Source organism: Bubalus kerabau, chromosome 8 (genome assembly GCF_029407905.1).
Source record: "Bubalus kerabau isolate K-KA32 ecotype Philippines breed swamp buffalo chromosome 8, PCC_UOA_SB_1v2, whole genome shotgun sequence".
NCBI lineage: Eukaryota > Metazoa > Chordata > Mammalia > Artiodactyla > Bovidae > Bubalus > Bubalus kerabau.
This window is the reverse complement of record NC_073631.1, coordinates 40,120,936-40,142,109: the sequence shown is the minus strand read 5'-3', so window position 1 is coordinate 40,142,109 and position 21,174 is coordinate 40,120,936. Positions and strand designations below refer to the sequence as shown.

The following is a 21,174-nucleotide window of genomic DNA, read 5'->3' as shown; positions in this document are numbered from 1 at the left end:
CTACCCTTAACTGCTGATCATTGTATTTCACTATCATTTTTCTATTCATATATCAAATACATCAAAGTCTCACCAAAATTTCTTCAGGGCTGACCAGCATAAACATCCCTTCCATTTCACTATTTTTCCTACATGTTAGACTCTCCTATTTCATGACTGTTTTTTATTTTTTTATTTTTATTTTTTGACCTTATCTCATGGCAGTCAAGGAGAAGGCAATGGCACCCCACTCCAGTACTCTTGCCTGGAAAATCCCATGGACGGAGGAGCCTGGTGGGCTGCAGTCCATGGGGTCGCTAAGAGTCGGACACAACTGAGTGACTTCATTTTCACTTTTCACTTTTATGCATTGGAGAAGGAAATGGCAACCCACTCCAGTGTTCTTGCCTGAAGAATCCCGGGGATGGGGGAGCCTGGTGGGCTGCCATCTATGGGGTCGCACAGAGTGGGACACGACTGAAGTGACTTAGCAGCAGCATGGCAGTCACCCCCCCCAAATCCTTCTTTCTGTTCCCGCTTTCATGCCCAACTTGAATCTGTTTCAGGTCCTGAAAGGACTCCCATACAACTGGCTCCTTCTTATCCCAAAGAATGAACTAAATGTCACTTCTTCAGAGCTCTTTAACACCCCAAAGTAAAAGTATCCTTTCTCCCTTAATATCATCATTTCACCTATTACCATTTATACATCTGAGCCTGCAACATTACCTGCAAATACATAATAGTCCCGTAATGAGTTTTCTTTTAACTGGTATCTTTCCCCTTTATTTGAACATATGGGTGGGTAGTGGTTTAGTTATTAAGTTGTATCCGAATCTTGAGACCCCATGGACTGTAGCCCACCAGGCTCCTCTGTCCATGAGTACCATTTAACTCTTCAAAGTCCATTTCCTTTTGTAACATTCCTGACTTAGAACTTATTCAGACTTTATTGTGTGTCTGACAGCTCATACGGTAAAGAATCTGCCTGCAATGAAGGAGACCTGGCTTCAATCCTTGGTCGGGAAGATCCCCTGGAGAAGGGAATGGCAACCCACTTCAGTATTCTTGCCTGGAGAATTCCATGGACAGAAAAGTCTGGTGGGCTACTATAGTCCATGGAGCCATGAAGAGTTGGAAACAACTGAGCAGCTAAACACATTGTCTGAGCAGGTAAGAATTGCTCAGTTAACTAGATGTTACCTTTCTAATTCTCTATAGCAAAACAGCTTCATGTGGTATTTCTCACTAGGATTGGTAGAAGAGGTACATTTCGGGAGATAAGTGAATTTCCTAGAAGGATTTCTCAATGTATTTATTTTTATGATAATCAATATAAATTAATAAACTATATGGGATCATGTGGAAAATCAACCTCCTGGTGAATGTTTTTGTTTATCATTGATTCTGAGCCATTTTCAGTGCTTGAACAGTTTCCAGCTGCTAAGAACAAAGCTGGAATTAATATGTTAATGCTACATTCCAGCCAAATGAAAACCAAACAACACCCCTATGTACTAATGCACATAAAAATTTTGAAGTCACTTGAGAAAAGTGTGGGGGGACTGAGTCATCGTAAGGCACAAGGTGTTATGGATAGATGTTTTACACACGCACATATGTGGTAGCCTGTATCCCATAATATGTTCATGGAGATAGCTTATTTCAGTGAAAAAAAAAAAATCATTACATCAACTAAACATTTAAATGATGCCTACGTTTGTTTATATTTAATTTGTAAATTTATCTTCAGTCTATATCTGAATGAAAGCTATGAGCTTAAAGAATGCATTTTCTATTTCAGTCTTTTGAATCTTTAATAAACTTTATAAGTCATGGTAGCAGCCCAAGAAAATGTTGTACTGTTAAGGGCAGGTGGTGGTGGGGGGCAACCTATACAATACTAGAAACGAATCTTCCACGCCTCACAACTCCTGCTGCTCTTGGCCTCTGTACTGCCTCTTTACTTCCCACTCCTAGGTCTTATTCTGGTCGTAGTATTTCTTTCTTTCCATTAGTTGAACTCCTTTCTGTTGTTTACCCATCCATTAAAAAACTTTCTCTCTAGGCTTAAGTTTTCCCTTCTTAAATGAATACTCGCTTCACAGCCCATGTAGAGCTGTCTCTTTGTAACTCAATAACATTCACATTTGTAGCATACAAGCTGGTATTTTTATTCTTCTTCAAATTATTTTTCCATACAATTTTTATCTCTTAACCATATTTTATTTTTTTAATTTATTTTTCTTTTTAAATTATTATTATTATTTTTACTTTACAATTTGTATTGGATTTGCCATACATCGACATGCATCCGCCATGGATGTACATGTGTTCCCCATCCTGAACCCCATATTTAACCATATTTTAAATTTCAAAAGGGTAAAGGCCTATATCTTAATCATTCCAAACATTTTTGAGTGCTCAGAACATGTGAAAAATGAGAACATACTAATTAGTTCATAGTGTACAAATGTGCAAGGCAATAGGAGTTACCAGTAAAGATAAATCCAAAAGTTATTCCCTTTTTTACGTAATTTCAATAAGGATTTGGATAGAGAGGAAGCAAGCATGATTTCAGGACCAGTTAGCAACTAATGAAGAAAGCTATGCTCCACAGATACAATAGGAAAAACAGTTCCAGGACACAGTCTTTTCCTGAAAAGAATCTGCATATAAACATTATCACAAATATGATCCTTTGTCCTCTCCCCACCACACTTCTTATGAGAATGAATAATACATGAGAAAACACGAAAGTCATCTAGTTTAGTTTCTGGCATATAGCAAGCCGTCTATGAAAGTGTTTTAAAATAAAACAAAACAGCAAAAATATAAATAAATACAAATATTTCATTACTGAATAAGAAGTATTTTCATGTTTTTTTTCCAATTCTGATATAAAAATCAAATGTTTCTTTCATAATCAGAAACCCAAGTTTGAGAAACAGTTCATTATGTATCCATAAAGTCCAGACTGGTTCAAAAATATAGAGGCACACAATTACAATGGGGAAGTCCTACACCATTTATTTGCATGTTATAGATGGTGCCTGTCTCACAACTGTGGTCTCCACTACTGGTTAAGTGAATCATAAATTCAGGAATAAAAGATGTTTGAACTCTTGAGTCTGGACAAATGTACACTATGTAGGTTAAATTGCTCGGAAAGTTAAATATATCTTCCATGGCCTACAAATACCTAAAAATAAAAAAATATGGCTTAGAAATTTGTATTTGAAGTCTTTCCATGACTTAATCTTTTCACTTTTGTTAACATGGGTACCTTCAACAATCATATCTTGATTACAGAATTGTTTTCATTCAGCTGCGCTGTCTGCAGACCAGATTTTCTTGGTCAAGAAGATGGTACATAATACATCATTTTATCAAATATTCTTATAGAAAATCTATAAAAACACAAAATTTCTTACTAAAAATGGTTTTAATATTGTTAGCTATAAAGATTGATTCAATATGTTTCATAATGTCAAATAAAAGAAGTAATTGAACAAAGAACCCTGCACATCTGGTAGCTGGTCAGGAAGAAGCAGTGCTTTCCATGTGTATCAACCATATGGTTCCATACTTTTTATAGCAAATGGATAGACAAAGGCCTTGAAATGGCTTAGTTCAGAATATATTTAACAATGAAATCAGTTTTAGTAGAGTGATAAAGACCAACAGTTTATATATTTATTTGTTTATCTGGCCTGCCTTCAATACAAAAAAAAATTTGTTTGACTTACAGAAAATATATGATATGCAATAATATAAACAAAAATTTTCCTTTTATTAAAAACACTTTTCAGTGTGAACTTGCTATATGATAGAGATGATTCCCCATTAGAGATAGGATGAATTACTTAGTAACTCATTTGGAGAAACCTATTACACTGTACAAAGAACAAAAGTTGTATTTATATTTTAGATTAATTAAAGACCCAAATGGAGAAACCTTGCATCTAATACAAGAAGATGCTGAGAAGAAAGTTATTATAAATAAGAACGCCATTCTGTGAAAAAATGTTGTATTCAAGATATCAGCTATATCAAAGAAGCTTGAATATTTATATTCAATAAAGAAATAATGTAAACAGAAGATGCAAAGAACTCTTGAAAGTCAACAAAGGGAAGTAAAAAGTGGAATGGAAAAAGTCTATGAATAAGTAATTCAGAAAAAGAGAAACTCAAGTATTTCATAAGTAGGCAATGCCAAAGTTCAACCTTACTAGTAATTTTAGAAATGCAGATTTAAACAAAATACTACATTGTACCCAGAAGAAAGGCAAAAATTAGGAAATGCCAAATATAGGTGAGGATATGGGCCAATGGGAACCCACATGAACTGTTTTAAGAGTGCAGATGGTGCGTTAACTCTGGAAAGCACGCTGACAATAGTTACCAAAATGAAGGATGTTGACAGATGATAATTTAAAAATTTGCACTCAGATTTATAAGGAGTTACCTGGAGAGATGACCGTTAAAGATGTGGTACTGGGAATTAATGACACTTGGTCTACTTGTAGGGGAATGCATGAATTAGGAGCAATGAATGCACGCTGTGGCATGAGCAGTTGTCAGAAACAATGAAACAGAGACGTACATAGAACAGTGATGAACCATACATAGTGCTGAGTTTAAAAAGTAGAAGCAGAATAAGAGCTGTAACAAAATATATTTATTTTCACAGCTCATGTATACTAAAAATGTTATATACCAGTTCAATATACAAATGCAATATTGGACTTATTCCAGTCCTTGCAGTGGATGCATATGGAGAAGCAAGGATGAAAGTGGAGAAAAAGTCAAACAAGAGAGGAGATTTGTGTGGACTGATGATGACAATGTGCCCCAAAATAAGGAGTATGATTAAATTATGCAACTGAAGTCAAAAAATAAGAACCCAAAGCCAAAACGAACAAAAACCCCAGTTTTTTTGTAGTGATTATCCTGGTCTGTCTATAAGATCTGTTCATGCTCTAGAATACTGTAATCATACACTTTTACAAATACTGCTTGAAAATAAATGGCCGTTTAAGAGTAATGTTTTTTTACTATATTTTAATATAGTAAAATATAAAAATATTTTATTTTTAAAATATTTTTTAAAATATTTCAAGTAAAAAATATTTGAAAAATTTTATAGATAATAATAGCAGGATGATCAGAGTAAAGGGAATAAGAGGACAGGGGATGAAAGCAAAGATAATGTTTGAACACAAAAATGCACAGCATAAGGCACTCAACAGCTACTTTAATTGGAGTATCAATTCAAAACTAAATTTCCTAGTGATCAAAGGAAATAGGAAAGTATGATACATTCAGAGACAAAAATGTCTCTAAAATATACTATTAAAATTACTTTCTGCATTGTCATGCTACTTTGTTTAATCAGATGTCCAGAGTCAGACTGGTCTCAGTAGGATAAAACAGATCTGGATCTGATTTCATAGATCTAAAAGATATGTTTAATTTTCAAAGATGTTTAGCATTATCTTGGAAAATTAACAGAAGAGAGTTATTCTAGATCTATTCTTAAGATACAAAGTTGCTTTATATTTTCCTACTATACAAAAGAAAGTGTGTCTTTGCCATTGCAAAGGAAAAAATAAAATTAATAAGCTCTACTGCTAATTACTCCAGAACTAAAATATGGGGCACGTGATGTTATAAAAACATGCTTGTCAAGACTAAAAAACATAAGTTTTGAATATTTACCTGTAAAGAGTTGTTAGTTTAGAAAAGATGTCTTTTAGAAAAGACATTTTTTAATAGACTGAAGTATAAACATAAAAACTGCTAAACAGATGTTTCAAATGAGGCAAAGAGTTCATGCGTTTTAATGTCATGACAACTAGAAAAAGGAAGAAATAATATTCACGTGGAACAAATCCGATGCTTTCAAAACATGCAAATAAAGACAGAAAATGTAAACTTATGGCTGTCATTGATGCCTGTCATGGATTAGCTAGCACTGGTGAAAGTCAAGAAAATGAGTCCTCTAGCAAACAAGATAGCCGAATGAAGATAGGATTTTACTTCAACTCTCCTAGTTTTGATGACATAATGCAACTGCAACATTTAAAAGATATAATTTGTGTATTTTTCTTTCTTTTGTTTTCTCAAGAGAAGCTATCTCCATAAGGTATGGCTCATCAATAAAAATATGCTTCCATGGAGACAGTACAAATTTAGTATAGATGCAATGAAATCTAAGTTACTGGAAAGAACTACTGATTGGTAAATTAATCATGCCTTAGATTTCTCAACAAAATTTAAAATGACTTTGAGGAATTTATCCTACTCTGTAGGTGGTCTGAAGACAAAGTTGAGAAGTGACAATTTCTGGCACAGAAAAAAAAAAGAATCGAGAGTGAAGTCAAATTGATGTTTTTGAATTTTGATGTCAATTTACATCCTCTCTTGAATTTTCTATTAAAAATATGTACATTTGAGCATTATTTAGGCAGTCTGCACAGTGCATACAACAGATATTTTATTTTCAAGAAACACAAACACACAAAAATGGTTTCTCTTAAGTAGAGAAACTCCAATGGAAAGATCAAAAAGGATTAAGGAGAAAATAAGCCTTCCATTCTGGAGAAGGCAATGGCACCCCACTCCAGTACTCTTGCCTGGAAAATCCCATGGACAGAGGAGCCTGGTGGGCTGTAGTCCATGGGGTCACAGAGTCAGATATGACTGAGCGACTTCACTTTCACTTTTCACTTTGATGCATTGGAGAAGGAAATGACAACCCACTCCAGTGTTCTTGCCTGGAGAATCCCAGGGATGGGGGAGCCTGGTGGGCTGCCGTCTATGGGGTCGCACAGAGTTGGACACGACTGAAGTGACTTAGCAGCAGCAGCAAGCCTTCCATGCTCACCAATGGATAAATTATGATGGTGGTCTTATGGACCAGCAGTTTACTGGCCTCATTCGCATGGATGTGAAGAATATTTTATGTATCTTGGGATTGCTCCAAATTTCCTCACTGAGGATTTATAACCTGCTTCCTATAACTCCATCTTGTTTACAGTGTGTTTGGGAAGCACACTGGTTTTGTCAGTAAAGAATAAAATCCAAAAGAACACATTCCAAGAAAATATTCATTTTGTTTGGCTTTGCTGAAACTCATTCCAATAAAATTATAGCGCTCAGTACAAAATGAGGGCTTGGTTTTTCATGAAAATATATTTTTGTCCAAAATACAGAGATACTTAATGAGGCTTTACTTGTATACATTTTCCGTTGACCTCTTTAATCAGAGGTCAACAAATTTTCTATAAAGAGCTATAAGGTAAAGATTGTGGTGTTTATATGTCAGGCAGTCTCTGTTATAAGTACTCAACTTTGTAGCTAGAGCATGAAAACAGTCATAGACGTTAGGTAAACAAATCAACATGGCAGTTTTCAAATAAAATTTTATTTATAAAAGAGGCTGAGATTTGGCCCCCAGATAGTACCTTGCCAACTTCTGCTTTAAATCATTGGCAAAGTTTAAAAGACTACTCTATTTTCAGGTTAGAAATAACATATTCCAAATTTATAACATTCAAAATAAGGATCATAATAATGTGAGCAGTTATACTAATCTTCTGAATATCTTAAAGAAACTATGGCTTACTTTGTCATGGTAGGTGAAAATTACACAGTGGACTAATAAATATTTAAATCTAAGCAAATCAATGCAATGCATACTTAAATTTTTCCTCAATTATTAGTTTTAAAATACAATGCTCATGTATTTTAGAGAAAGAGAAATACATGGTGAAAAAATTCAACTGTACAACCACATGCCTTAGGAAGTACGGATGCTTTCCTTTGGGATGTTACTAAGAATCAAATTTTTTAAATCATTTTGGAAGTTTGTAAATACAAATACATGAAATTACAGAAACTGAGAGTTCATAAACTTGGGTACATCATTTCAGGGTGATTTAGTGGTGTTTTCTAACAGTTTTTGGTTTTTTTTTCTTTTGCAATCACACAAACACACTTTATACCTTCTTCCTATAAGGAAGATTTGTGATATGTTCCAAATTAAAACTATATGCAGAAATATATATATGAGTGCAGAAATATATATATGAGTACCTAATTCAAATAACTATAGATGGACTATCGAACAGCTAAACTTGGATTTTGTGAATGAACTTATGCACACATATAAAATATTTTCTTTTCTCCCCAGTTCAGAGAATGAGGATTTTTTTGTAATGATATTCTCTCTCCCATATTCTTCATCTTGCTTTATCACTTAGCTATACATTTTCTTCTCTATGGATACTTCCCTTCAACCTCTAAATATGGCCAAGCCAAAAAAGACAAAAGTTCTCTCAACTATTGTCTCCTATTGCTGATCTCTCGAATTTCTCATCCAAACCTTTAGGTGGAGGACACTATACTAGCTGTTTCTAATCCCACACAGCCCCTGCTTAAACCATTTAGCCCCATCACTTAGCCTGTTGCTAGATGGCCCCTAGTTTACCCATTCCAATGAACATTCTCACTAGAGCCTGGGTGCTTATTTTTCTGAATTTTTCCAAGGATGCGGTTTGTCACTTCATCCTTATCCAAGTTGTTTTCTCTGAGTTCTATTACACCACATTCCCAACTCTACTGTCTATACCTCCTCAAGCTATACCACTCCAGTGGTACTTACCTTCTGTGTCTTTTCCATCAGTTACTTAATCTCATCTCTGTAATGCACAGAATAACACTAACTGCCACAGAAAAATATTATAAGTTTTAAACAAACTACAACACATAAAGTACTTAATAGAACAGGGTACATAAGCACTAAATGAATGTTAACTAAAATCATTACTTGTTTTTCTTAACAATTTTACTCTTCATCTTTTAGAATTGTTTCTTCTCCTAATTTTCCCTTACATGTGGGTTTCGCCCTTGCTTCTAGCCTTAGTTCACATGCTTCTCATTCACTCATTCTCCAAGGTAGGCTATGGCAGTCGGAGGGCCTACTAAAGGCCTAGAGCTGAAACCGGAAAGTCTGGCTCAAATTCAGACTGATTTCACAGGCAAGTAACTCAATCTCTCTGTGTTTCAGTTTCCTTAAATACAAAGTGGGGATAATAATACTAACTACTTCATAAGACTGTTGCAAGGATTAAAAGTACACCTATAGGTAAAATTCTTAGGACAGTACCTGGTACACAGTGAGCCATTTTAAAATGCTGATGCTTGCTACAGTGTTATTAGTTTTATTATCTCCATGAATTCATTGCCTCTTTGCTGAGGCCTCTCACTCATCTCCTGCCACTCCAAATCTTTTCTTTGGCCTTATATTCCCAATCATAAATATACCAGAAGGATAGCTCTGTCTGCATGCTTTACAGGGGCCCCCAATTCAATATGGCCAAAACTGAACTCTACCTTTCCTCCCTATATTCTTGAAATCATGTCTTTGCACAATCAACCACAGAAACACCCAAAGCTGGAATAGGTGAATTATTTTTTCCCTCAAATATCAAATACACTCAATGTTATCTCATAAAAATTAGTATGTGTCTTCTTCCTTCTTAATACTACTGTTTAGTTTGGTCGAAAATCCTTCATCTGCCTACTGAAACACCTTAAATGTTCTTCTTGACACCCTGCTTATCCTTTAATGCAGTAAGCTAGTTTCTAGAGTAATGTATCTAAATAGTTTGTCTAAGGCATTCTCATTGGCTTATAGATAAAGTGGAATGGTCCCTTGATAGATCTACCCACTTTTGCATTCTCATGTCCGCCACAGATCTACATCAACTGTTTTGTGTCTCCTCTCCAGCACGTATGCTTATACCAGTCTCCCTGCTAGTTGGTTTCTACTTATCCATTAACACAGGGCTCAGATGTCACCTTTGCCTTGAATGTTTTCCTAACTGCCCATCATGACACCTCCATTCCTGACCTATTAGTTGAGACACTTTTCTTTTCCTCTGAATTCACAAACAGGGGAAAAGATATTATATTGTATAATATACTGTAACAAATACAATATAATTATCTGTTCACACTATTATATTCACTATAAGACTATAGGCTTCAAAAAGGCTAAAACTATGATCTGTTCATCAGCTGGTAAAGTAGGCTCTGAGTGAGTATTTGTTGAACCAGAACACTAAATTTAGACACATAAACAGGGAGGAGAATAGAAGGTTAAAAAGTATTCCATGTGAGATGTTAGCCTTTCTGGTTTTCAATGACAGCAAAGAGCATATGTGAAGCGTTTGCTATCATGTGTGTGGGGAGGCCACTTGCCCACCCTTTGGCACTGCAGGTTAAGGGCACGTGGACAGTTGTGTCACTGAACATAAAGATGCCTGTTTCTACCTCAGTGATAGCCTGCTTTCACCTTCACCTACCCCCACATACTATAGTCTTAATACAATAACCAAAGTCATCTGTTTAAAATCAAATGTTGATCATATCACAGCTCTGTTGAAAACTACCTCATGGCTTTCTTTTGAAGTCAGAGCCAAAACCAAAGCCCTTTACCAGGATCTACAAATCCCTCATGAGCTGGCCCTTCATCTCACTTTTTGACTCAGCTTACTAGTTTCCTTACTGCTGTTTCCCCTCCAGCCAAGCTGCCCTCTGCTCTTAGGTTCTCTGGATATAGCAGGGGCCCTCCTGATAAAGCAGGGCCTTTGCATGTGCTTTCCCAGTGTCAAGAAAGCTGTTATCCAACCCTGTCATATGGCCTACAGCCTCACCTCTTTCAAGTCATTTCCAAGTGTCACCTTGTTGGTGAACTTCTTACCATGGCCTTCTCAACCTTCCCTTCAAGTACCCTCTCTTGTATTTTTCTCCTTCCCATCATCTAACAGATTAAATAGTGTTCTTATTTAGTCATATAATTATTATTACTATCTTTCTCTGTGCTCCAGAGTATAAATTCCATGAAGGAAGGACATAATAGGTGCTCATTAAATAAATTTCAAATAAATGAATAGAGCATTATTTTAGTTAAAAACAAGGAAATGTATACCTGTGGCGGATTCATTTTGATATTTGGCAAAACTAATACAATTATGTAAAGTTTAAAAATAAAATAAAATTAAAAAAAAAAAACAAGGAAATGAGTTAGACAGTTCTGGGTTTTATATCTACACAGGCTTAAATGATACAGCACACTTATTTTTATAGAGAGTCTTTCTTCTACCCACTGGCATACAGTAAAATCCTGAAAAGGCAGTTTGACACTGGAAATGCACTGATGTATGCATTGTATCTCAGACAGTAAAGAATCTGCTTGCAATGCAGGCGACACGGGTTCGATCCATGGGTTAGGAAGATTCCCTGGAGAAGGGAATGATGACTCACTCCAGTTTTCTTTCTTGGAGAATTCCATGGACAGAGGACCCTGGCAGGCTACAGTCCACAAAGTCACAATAAAAGAGGTGCATTTATAGGGTGTCCCTGGTATTTCACATAATAAAGAATCTGCCTGCAATGCCAGAGACGAAGGTCAATCCCTGGGTCAGGAAGACCCCCTGGAGAAGGGAATGGCAAGCCATTCTGGTATTTGTGCCTGGAGAATTCCACGGACAGACCATAGGGTCACAAAGAGTCAGACACTACTAAGGGAGTAACACTTTCACTTTCATGAACTGTATAATAATGATTTCTGGTATCAGTGGGAACTGTTTAAATTATTGGCAGGGTCTCAGACTTCTAAACATGGGAATAATACCTCTGCCGCCAAAGCTACAGTGACATACTCCACTATACATTGTTGGAAAAAAATACGAATTTTTTCCCATTTGCTCCATGTTTATCCCAGAGCATGTGAAACTGCATTTAGAATTCTGATTTCAGAAGGTTGTGTAATTTAGTAGAAAAAACTAACAGACCTGGATATGAATCTACTTCACTAGCTGTGAGTAACTAGGAAAGTGATTAAACATTCTGTATCTCAATGATCCCATCCACAAATACAACTTTTAGAATAAATTGGTATATTTTATAAAATGCATAAAGCAAATTCCTAGTTAGTTGGCTAATGAAGAAATGTGAAGCAGCTCAGCTTACGAGTCAGGAACACTTGAGCTCAAACCTTGGGCCAGTCATTCATTTTGTTTATGAGCTCCACCTCTTTGAGTTTTAGTTTCTCCATTTGTAAGATGAGGATTATTATGCCTAAGGTGCAGCTGTGAGATATGGGAATAATAAGGCAAGGTGCCGACCCAGTTCCTAGGTGTAGTAGACAAACATGAAAAAAAGCCTCATCTCTCAAGTCCCTTCTATGAAGTTTTCTCCCCCAAAATGTCATTATAATGGACACACACACCATAATTAACCAGGTCATCAAGCCAAGGGAAAATGCTCCCTTATGAAGGGCTTACAAATTAGGCTTTCCATAAACATTTCTGGAATTATAAAATGTGTAGTTTACATTTCATATATGTTATTTAAGGAAGCAGGAAACTATAAAGTGCATATTTGAAAGAAATGAAGTAATCCAATTTGTAAACTAGATAACTAAACTGCTAGATTCTTTCTAGACATCTGGTTATTATGGAGCATTTCTACAGATTCATTTGATAAAAAATGTTATCCACCTGAATACGTGGTTTCTGGACCACTTAAGAGGGTTGAGAGTGGACTTATAAGTGGATTCCAGACTCAAAAATTTCATTTCAATAGAAGGACATGACGGTCAAAAATTTTACAAAGGCTATGGTCTGACTGTGGCTTGCATTATCAAGGATGAGCCTTATCGGCCACTGTCAAGGATACTCTAAAAAGTACTCCCACGTGAGATAAGAACTGGACCTGGTGACCTTAAACATCCTTTACAATGGACAAGATTTAATGATAAATTTACCTTATTTGTTTCATAGTAACTACAATAAATGAAAAATGTTCAATCTCTAGAGGGAGAGGGTGGGAAGATTTGGGAGAATGGCATTGAAACATGTAAAATATCATGTATGAAATGAGTTGCCAGTCCAGGTTCGATGCACGATACTGGATGCTTGGGGCTGGTGCACTGGGACGACCCAGAGGGATGGAATGGGGAGGGAGGAGGGAGGAGGGTTCAGGATGGGGAACACATGTAAACCTGTGGCGGATTCATTTTGATATTTGGCAAATCTAATACAGTTATGTAAAGTTTAAAAATAAAATAAAATTAAAAAAAAAAAAAAAAAAAAAAAAATAAACTCTAAAACAACTATAAACGGACTCTAAAAAACTGAAAAAATACACACACAGAGTCAGTTTGCTCTGTGTACACAACATGCACTTAGCTTTGGATGAAGTTAGCAACTGTGTGTTTTGTTTCAGATTAGGAATAAATCAATATATATCACTATATCTATAGAAACCAAGCACTATCTGATTATAATACAACTTCTAATGCATCATGAAAGAAAAAGTGTTAGTTACTTAATCATATCTGACTCTTTGCAACCCCGTGAACTGGAGCCCACCAGACTCCTCTGTCCATGGGATTCTCCAGGCAAGAATAGTGGAGTAGGTAGCCATTCCCTTCTCCAGGGGATATTCCTGACCCAGGGATTAAACTTAAGTTCTCCCACGTTGCAGGCAGATTCTTTACTGTCTGAGCCACCAGGGAAGCCCATAATGCATAGAGTAAACTCAAAATTTCAAATATCAGTAAATATATTAGGGAAATTTGAATTTAGTTGAAAATAGGGACCAAAATTTTGGGGAAAGAAGTACATTAAATTAACAGTCTGAGAAAGAAACTTAAAATTGAACACTGCTGGATACAGCATGTCAAAATGACTTGGTAAAGATTTCCAAATGAGGTAGATTACAGTGAGTTCAAGAACATAGGCAAAACACTCTCTGACATACATCACAGCAGGATCCTCTATGACCCACCTCCTAGAATATTGGAAATAAAAGCAAAAATAAACAAATGGGACCTAATTAACCTTAAAAGCTTCTGCACATCAAAGGAAACTATTAGCAAGGTGAAAAGACAGCCTTCAGAATGGGAGAAGATAATAGCAAATGAAGCAACTGACAAACAACTAATCTTGAGAACATACAAGCAACTCCTACAGCTCCACTCCAGAAAAATAAATGACCCAATCAAAAAATGGGCCAAAGAACTAAATAGACATTTCTCCAAAGAAGACATACAGATGGCTAACAAACACATGAAAAGATGCTCAACATCACTCATTATCAGAGAAATGCAAATCAAAACCACTATGAGGTACCATTTCACACCAGTCAGAATGGCTGCAATCCAAAAGTCTACAAGTAATAAATGCTGGAGAGGGTGTGGAGAAAAGGGAACCCTCTTACACTGTTGGTGGGAATGCAAACTAGTACAGCCACTATGGAGAACAGTGTGGAGATTCCTTAAAAAACTGGAAATAGACATGCCTTATGATCCAGCAATCCCACTGCTGGGCATACACACTGAGAAAACCAGAAGGGAAAGAGACACGAGTACCCCAATGTTCATCGCAGCACTGTTTATAATAGCCAGGACATGGAAGCAACCTAGATGTCCATCAGCAGATGAATGGATAAGAAAGCTGTGGTACATATACACAATGGAGTATTATTCAGCCATTAAAAAGAATACATTTGAATCAGTTCTAATGGGGTGGATGAAACTGGAGCCTATTATACAGAGTGAAGTAAGCCAGAAAGAAAAACACCAATACAGTATACTAACGCATATATATGGAATTTAGAAAGATGGTAACAATAACCCTGTGTACGAGACAGCAAAAGAGACACTGATGTATAGAACAGTCTTATGGACTCTGTGGGAGAGGGAGAGGGTGGGAAGATTTGGGAGAATGGCATTGAAACATGTAAAATATCATGTATGAAATGAGTTGCCAATCCAGGTTCGATGCACGATACTGGATGCTTGGGGCTGGTGCACTGGGACGACCCAGAGGGATGGAATGGGGAGGGAGGAGGGAGGAGGGTTCAGGATGAGGAACACATGTATACCTGTGGCGGATTCATTTTGATATTTGGCAAATCTAATACAGTTATGTTAAGTTTAAAAATAAAATAAAATTAAAAAAAAAATATTCTAAAGTAAAAAAAAAAAAAAAAAAACAGAAACAGAACATACTGAGTGAAGAAAACTACTGATGAAAGAATTACTTTCCTGTCTTCTGAAGTCATTCAACTGGAGGAACAATAGAATATTCCCAGGCCCTCTCCTGCCAAGTGAGTTATGACAAAACTCAAAAGCCAGTTTTATCACAGATATATGGAATGAAAAACACCTTAGCACTACATTAATAATTTATTCCACTGCAATATGCTGTATCACTTTTGGATACGTGTTTATTCTTACGATGTCATGAAAAATTTAGGAGAATTCTCCTCTCCTGATTGCCTTTCTATGTTATCTCTAAGTAGCCTATATTAAGTTGAAGCTCCTTCTTCTCTAATAGCTAGCCCAGGAACCTGGGATTTACACATTTAGTCATCTCCCAGAATGTACTGTCTGATTCTAAACAAAACACATGTTTTTAAGTTTCACAACAGGCTAGGGGGGAAAGAGGCAAAAAATGTCTTTGTGCTCTACACATAGAATCAGCCATTTACACTTCCAATGACAAATGTTTGGTTTTCATTATCAAATGAGGTGGAGACTTCCTGGATTCACTATCTGATGAATACTTATCAGCTGTCCTCTGTGTCCTAAGGCAGGTCTCTAAAATTTCTTAACCCAGTTTAACTTGTAACCTCTTTACTAAGGACCATTTCTTCAATATTCACCAAGATCTATCTCCCTTTAATATAACCAGTTTTTCTTCTATTTTCTGCTTTTAAATACCATCTTTTTTTTTTTGTTAAAATTGAGTTCAAAGCCCGCATCAACATCAACAATATTTATCTGTCTTCCCCAAGATTTATCTGCTTCACACCCTAGCTAGACCTTTTCCTACATACAGCCAGCAACCTAGACCTACACTCATCTGTCCAGTGACTGCCTCCAGACTGTTTCTGTGTATGTGTTTTAAATGCTACCTATTCTTCCATTACAGACAGCTGAGAAAAGAAGAAAAATGAAAGGCAAAGGAGAAAAAGAAAGATATATCCATCTGAATGCAGAGTTCCAAAGAATAGCAGAGAGATAAGAAAGCCTTCCTAAGTTATCAATGCAAAGAAACACAGGAAAACAATAGAATGGGAAAGACTAGAAATCTATTCAAGAAAATTAGAGATTCCAAGGGAACATTTCATGCAAAGATGTACACAATAAAGGACAGAAATAGTATGGACCTAACAGAAGATATTAAGAAAAGGTGGCAAGAATACACAGAAGAACTACACAAAAAAGATCTTAATGACCCAGATAACCACGAGGGTGAGATCAGTCACCTAGAGCCAGATATTCAGGAGTGTGAAGTCAAGTGGGTCTTAGGAAGCATCACCATGAAAGAAGCTCATGTAGGTGATGGAATTCTGAAACAGCTGAGCTATTTCTGAAATAGCTGAGCTATTTCAAACCCTAAAAGAAGATGCTGTGAAAGTGCTTCACTCAATATGCCAGCAAATTTGGAAAACTCAGCAGTGACCAAAGGATTGGAAAAGGTCAGTTTTCATTCCAATCCCAAAGAATGGCAATACCAAAAAATGTTCAAACTACTCACAATTGCAATCATCTCACATGCTAGCAAAGTAATGCTTAAAATTCTCCAAGCCAGGCTTCAACAATACTTGAACCTAGAACTTATAGATGTTCAAAGTGGATTTAGAAAAGGCAGAGCTGACATCCACTGTATCATTGAAAAAGCAAAAGAATTCCAGAAATACATCTATTTCTGTTTCATTGACTACGCTAAAGATTTTGACTGTGTGGATCACAACAAACTGGAAAATTCTTCAAGAGATGGGAATACCAAACCACCTGACCTGCCTCCTGAGAAACCTGTATGCAGGTCAAGCAAAAGTTAGAACCAGACATGAACAACGGACTGGTTCAAAATTGGGAAAGGAGTACGTCAAGGTTGTATAGTGCCACCCTGCTTATTTAACTATATGCACAGTACATCATGCAAAATGGTGGGCTGGATGAAGCACAAGCTAGAATCAAGATTGCTGGGAGAAATATCAATAACGTCAGATATGCAGATGACATCACCCTTAATGCAGAAAACAAAGAGGGACTAAAGAGCCTCTTGATGAAGATGAAAGAAGAGAGTGAAAAAGCTGGTTTAAACTCAACATTCAGAAACTAAGATCATGGCATCCAGTCCTATCACTTCATGACAAATAGAATTGGAAACAATGGAAACAGTGACAGATTTTATTTTCTTGGGCTCCAAAATCACTGCAGATCGTGACTGCAGCCATGAAATTAAAAGATGCTTGCTCCTTGGAAGAAAAGCTTTGACAAACCTAAACAGAATATTAATAAACAGAAACATTATTTTGCCAACAAAGGTCCAACTAGTCAAAGCTATGGTTTTTCCATTAGTCATGTATGGATGTGAGAGTTGGACCATAAAGAAGGCTGAGTGCCGAAGAATTGATGCTTTTGAACTGTGGTGTTGGAGAAGACTCTTGAGAGTCCCTTGGACTGCAAGGAGATCAGTCAGTCCTAATGGAAATCAGTCCTGAATATTCATTGGAAGGACTGATGCTGATGCTGAAACGCCAATACCTTGGCCACCTGATGCCAAGATCCATCTCATTAGAAAAGACCCTGATGCTGGGAAAGATTGAAGGCAGAAGGAGAACAGGACAACAGAGGATGAGATGGTCGGATGGCATTATCGACTCAATGGACATAAGTTTGATCAAGCTCCAGGATATGTTGAGGGACAGGGAGGACTGCTGTGCTGCAATCCGTGGGGTCACAAAGAGTTGGACATGTCTGAGTGACTGAACAACAACATTTCTTCCATCTATAAAAGCAGTCTGATTTGTTCATTTCTCAATATCTAGATACCTATAATAAATATAATTTCCACTACCAAACCTGCTTAGAAGGACAAAAGAACTTATATCTTTTTTGTTGTTGTTCCCAGTAGACAACATTGGAACCTCATAGTAGCTGTCTCATGTGTGACTTAATAACTATATCAACTGCTTTAATGTTGCTGCTGTTGTTTTCATTCTCTTATCCATATGTCTAAGATATATGTAATAACAGTATTTAACCTTGCTATTTTTCTAAAACACTGCCTTGGGCAATACAACTTGAGGCATCATTTTGACAGAACGACACTAAAATCATGACACAATGAGCACTTCCTCAGTAAAAAATCTAAATCTAGGTTCCAAATTTTATATATACATATATACAATATTTGTTTTTATGTGTATATAAATACATATGTATATAAAAATCTATGTGTATATGTATTTTAGAATCTTTATACACATAAATATGGGCTTCCCAGGTGGTGCCAGTGGTAAAGAACCCACCTGCCAATGCAGGTAGACGTAAGGGAAACGGGTTCGATCCCTGGGCCGGGAAGATACCCTGGAGGAGGAAATGGCAACCCACTCCAGTATTCTTGCTTGGAGAATCCCCATGGACAGAGTAGCCTGGTACGCTACAGTCCATAGGGTCGCAAAGAGTCAGACATGATTGAAGCAATTTAGCACACAGGCACATACACACACACACATATATATATACCTATACTGATACACGGAGAAGGCAATGGCAACCCACTCCAGTACTCTTGCCTGGAAAATCCCATGGACAGAGGAGCCTGGTAGGCTGCAGTCCATGGGGTCGCTAGGAGTCAGACACGACTGAGCGACTTCACTTTCACTTTTCGCTTTCATGCATTGGAGAAGGAAATGGCAACCCACTCCAGTGTTCTTGCTTGGAGAATCCCAGGGACGGGGGAGCCTGGTGGGCTGCCGTCTATGGGGTTGCACAAAGTCGGACACAACCGAAGCGACTTAGCAGCAGCGGCACACTGATACACATATATATTTATATGAGTCTGCTGCTGCTGATTTATGTGTACTGTACTGCCAGGTACAGTACAAAAGCTTTAATTTTAAGTACTCAAATAAATCATAATCTATTTACTAATCATGCACTATATGCAAGTCACTCTTGTGTGAATGTGCAGCTATGAATTACCTCCTCTTTTCTTGCATCACGTCCTTTCTGTACAAACCAGATAACTTTTGCTTGTAAAGATCGTGGGGTACATTCCAGCAAAGTACTGTTATTCTCTATGCCATAGGCCAATCTCTCTTCAGTTTTATCCAAAGCATCCCCTGTAACATAAATGTTAACATCAGCTTTGAGAATTTTATTTTACTGGTAAATAATATTTTTAAATGATTCCTTAATCAGATCCCTATAGCAAAGTGAATAGGTTTTATTGCTTACTGCTAGTATCTATACAAGGTCATATACATGAGTTATTTAGAAAGAGTGGCATACTAAAATTTAGACAATAAAAAGGCACAGCAGACTATGAGGTGAGAAAGAAGTAACCAGGAGTTTGATTACAAAAGATGGGTCAGAACAGTTAGAAGGTATGTCAATGTTAAATTAATAGGAAATCAGTGACAACATCCATTGATAAAGTAGGCAAGAGAAGGTGAGCACCAAAAATCAAACACGACATAGGACTCAAACTGAAGGCTACACACAGAAACAGAAAGCAGAAATCTAGGAGATATGGCTCTATATAAACACAAGTGTGAGTGATATCTTGACAATGGATTGCACTTATCCATATACTATGGGAAGAAAAACACATGAAACTGAACCAAAGACTTTGTGAACCAGAGCTACTTGATTATAATGTGCACTTTGGCCCAGAAAGGCTCTCTTTGAACCTGAAACCCAAAATGCATACAGACAAGTATACCTAACTGCAGTGGAGAATCAAAGCCAGTGGATTTATTTTTAGTAGTTTTAATCAAGATCACATTCAATACTAGATTCCAGGCTTTTTTCCTATGTCAGAGTCCTTCACGCTTTCAAAACAGATCCTTGAGTTTCTCTAAAATTAGAATTCCACCTTTCTCTAACCAATATTCTCAGAGGCTTACATTTTGCACCAAATCCTCAGCCAGTCTGGGTATTAGCAAACTGATCCTGGACCACAATCTCTAAACCTGTGTATAAGCAGCTCTGGTCTCTCAATCATCAGGAGCACAGTCTGCTCACCAACTACCATCACATTGCGAAGAGACAGGTCAGTGGTTTTCTGTCTTGTTTGACTTCCTTACATTTGCCTAAAGCTGACATTTTCTCTTTCTTTACACATTGAGCCACCCACTACCTTTCGTCAGAAATGCATGTCTGGACCACCAACCCCAGTTCTGGGCTTACTCTATTCTAGTGAAAGAGTCAAAGTACTTCACTTTCTTCTATCCAAAGCTCACTAGGTAACCTGATTCAAGTTAGATCACTCTTGATAAAATTAAGTTATAAAAACACAGTGAACATATTCCCAGGGTTGAGCTGGTGAGATAAATCCTGCAAATTACTATGGCATTTGCCACCTAAAGTACACAACATTTCTGTTGTAAGTGTCCTCTTTTTGAGGTCTAACAATAATGCTTGCGGCTATATAAAAATTTTTCCAAACTAAGAAAATTTATAATCCATAAAATTTTAACTACACAGAATATTCTCAGGAACATTATTCTAGTATATATCAATCACAAATAAAACAAGGACCCTTTGAAAGAGGTTTGCATTCTATCTTCAATGCCCACTCTAAATACCCACGGCAACTGATTTTCTATGGATTACCGACAAACTGCTGTCCAAAGCACTGCTGAGCTGCATTCCCATGCCGAACGTCTTGCCTGCGGAACCTCCTGAAAGAAAGTAAATGCATTTAGGAGATGTTCAGATTTCAATTTTCCAGACTTTAAAATATTGCCAACCTCATTAAAGTTTCAAGTAGTATTCTGCTACTGAAAAAATTGATCAGTCATACAAAACAAGGATAAAATCCAAGTTTTATAGTTTTCCATGTTTCCACTGAATGTTATTCAATGGATAAGATCTACATAAAACTTTTTTAAATGGTCATATAAGCTTGAATTATGGATCCTGAAACAATAATCTAATAAAGTTCTCTTTACATTTCATTAGGAATTTAGTTCAACAGGGAAGTCTTCTGGTTTTAAATGCGTATCTTGGGTGGTAACGGCTATGTGCAGATAAAGACAGTGAGACTTGAGGCAGATTACCTATTTGAGTAAAAAATGGATAAAATTCCCATATAT

General features: G+C 36.7%; 1 protein-coding gene across 1 annotated transcript in view; it reads right to left on the bottom strand.

The window, feature by feature from the left end:
* Positions 1-21,174, bottom strand: part of SEMA3E (semaphorin 3E) — a 275,140-nt gene that overhangs the window by 7,605 nt on the left and 246,361 nt on the right. Inside the window, exons 15-16 of the mRNA XM_055590105.1 lie at positions 20,693-20,760; positions 19,058-19,197 (exon numbers count right to left, since the gene is read on the bottom strand). Coding sequence (XP_055446080.1) covers positions 19,058-19,197; positions 20,693-20,760 — 208 coding nt within the window. The remainder of the gene's footprint in view (positions 1-19,057; positions 19,198-20,692; positions 20,761-21,174) is intronic.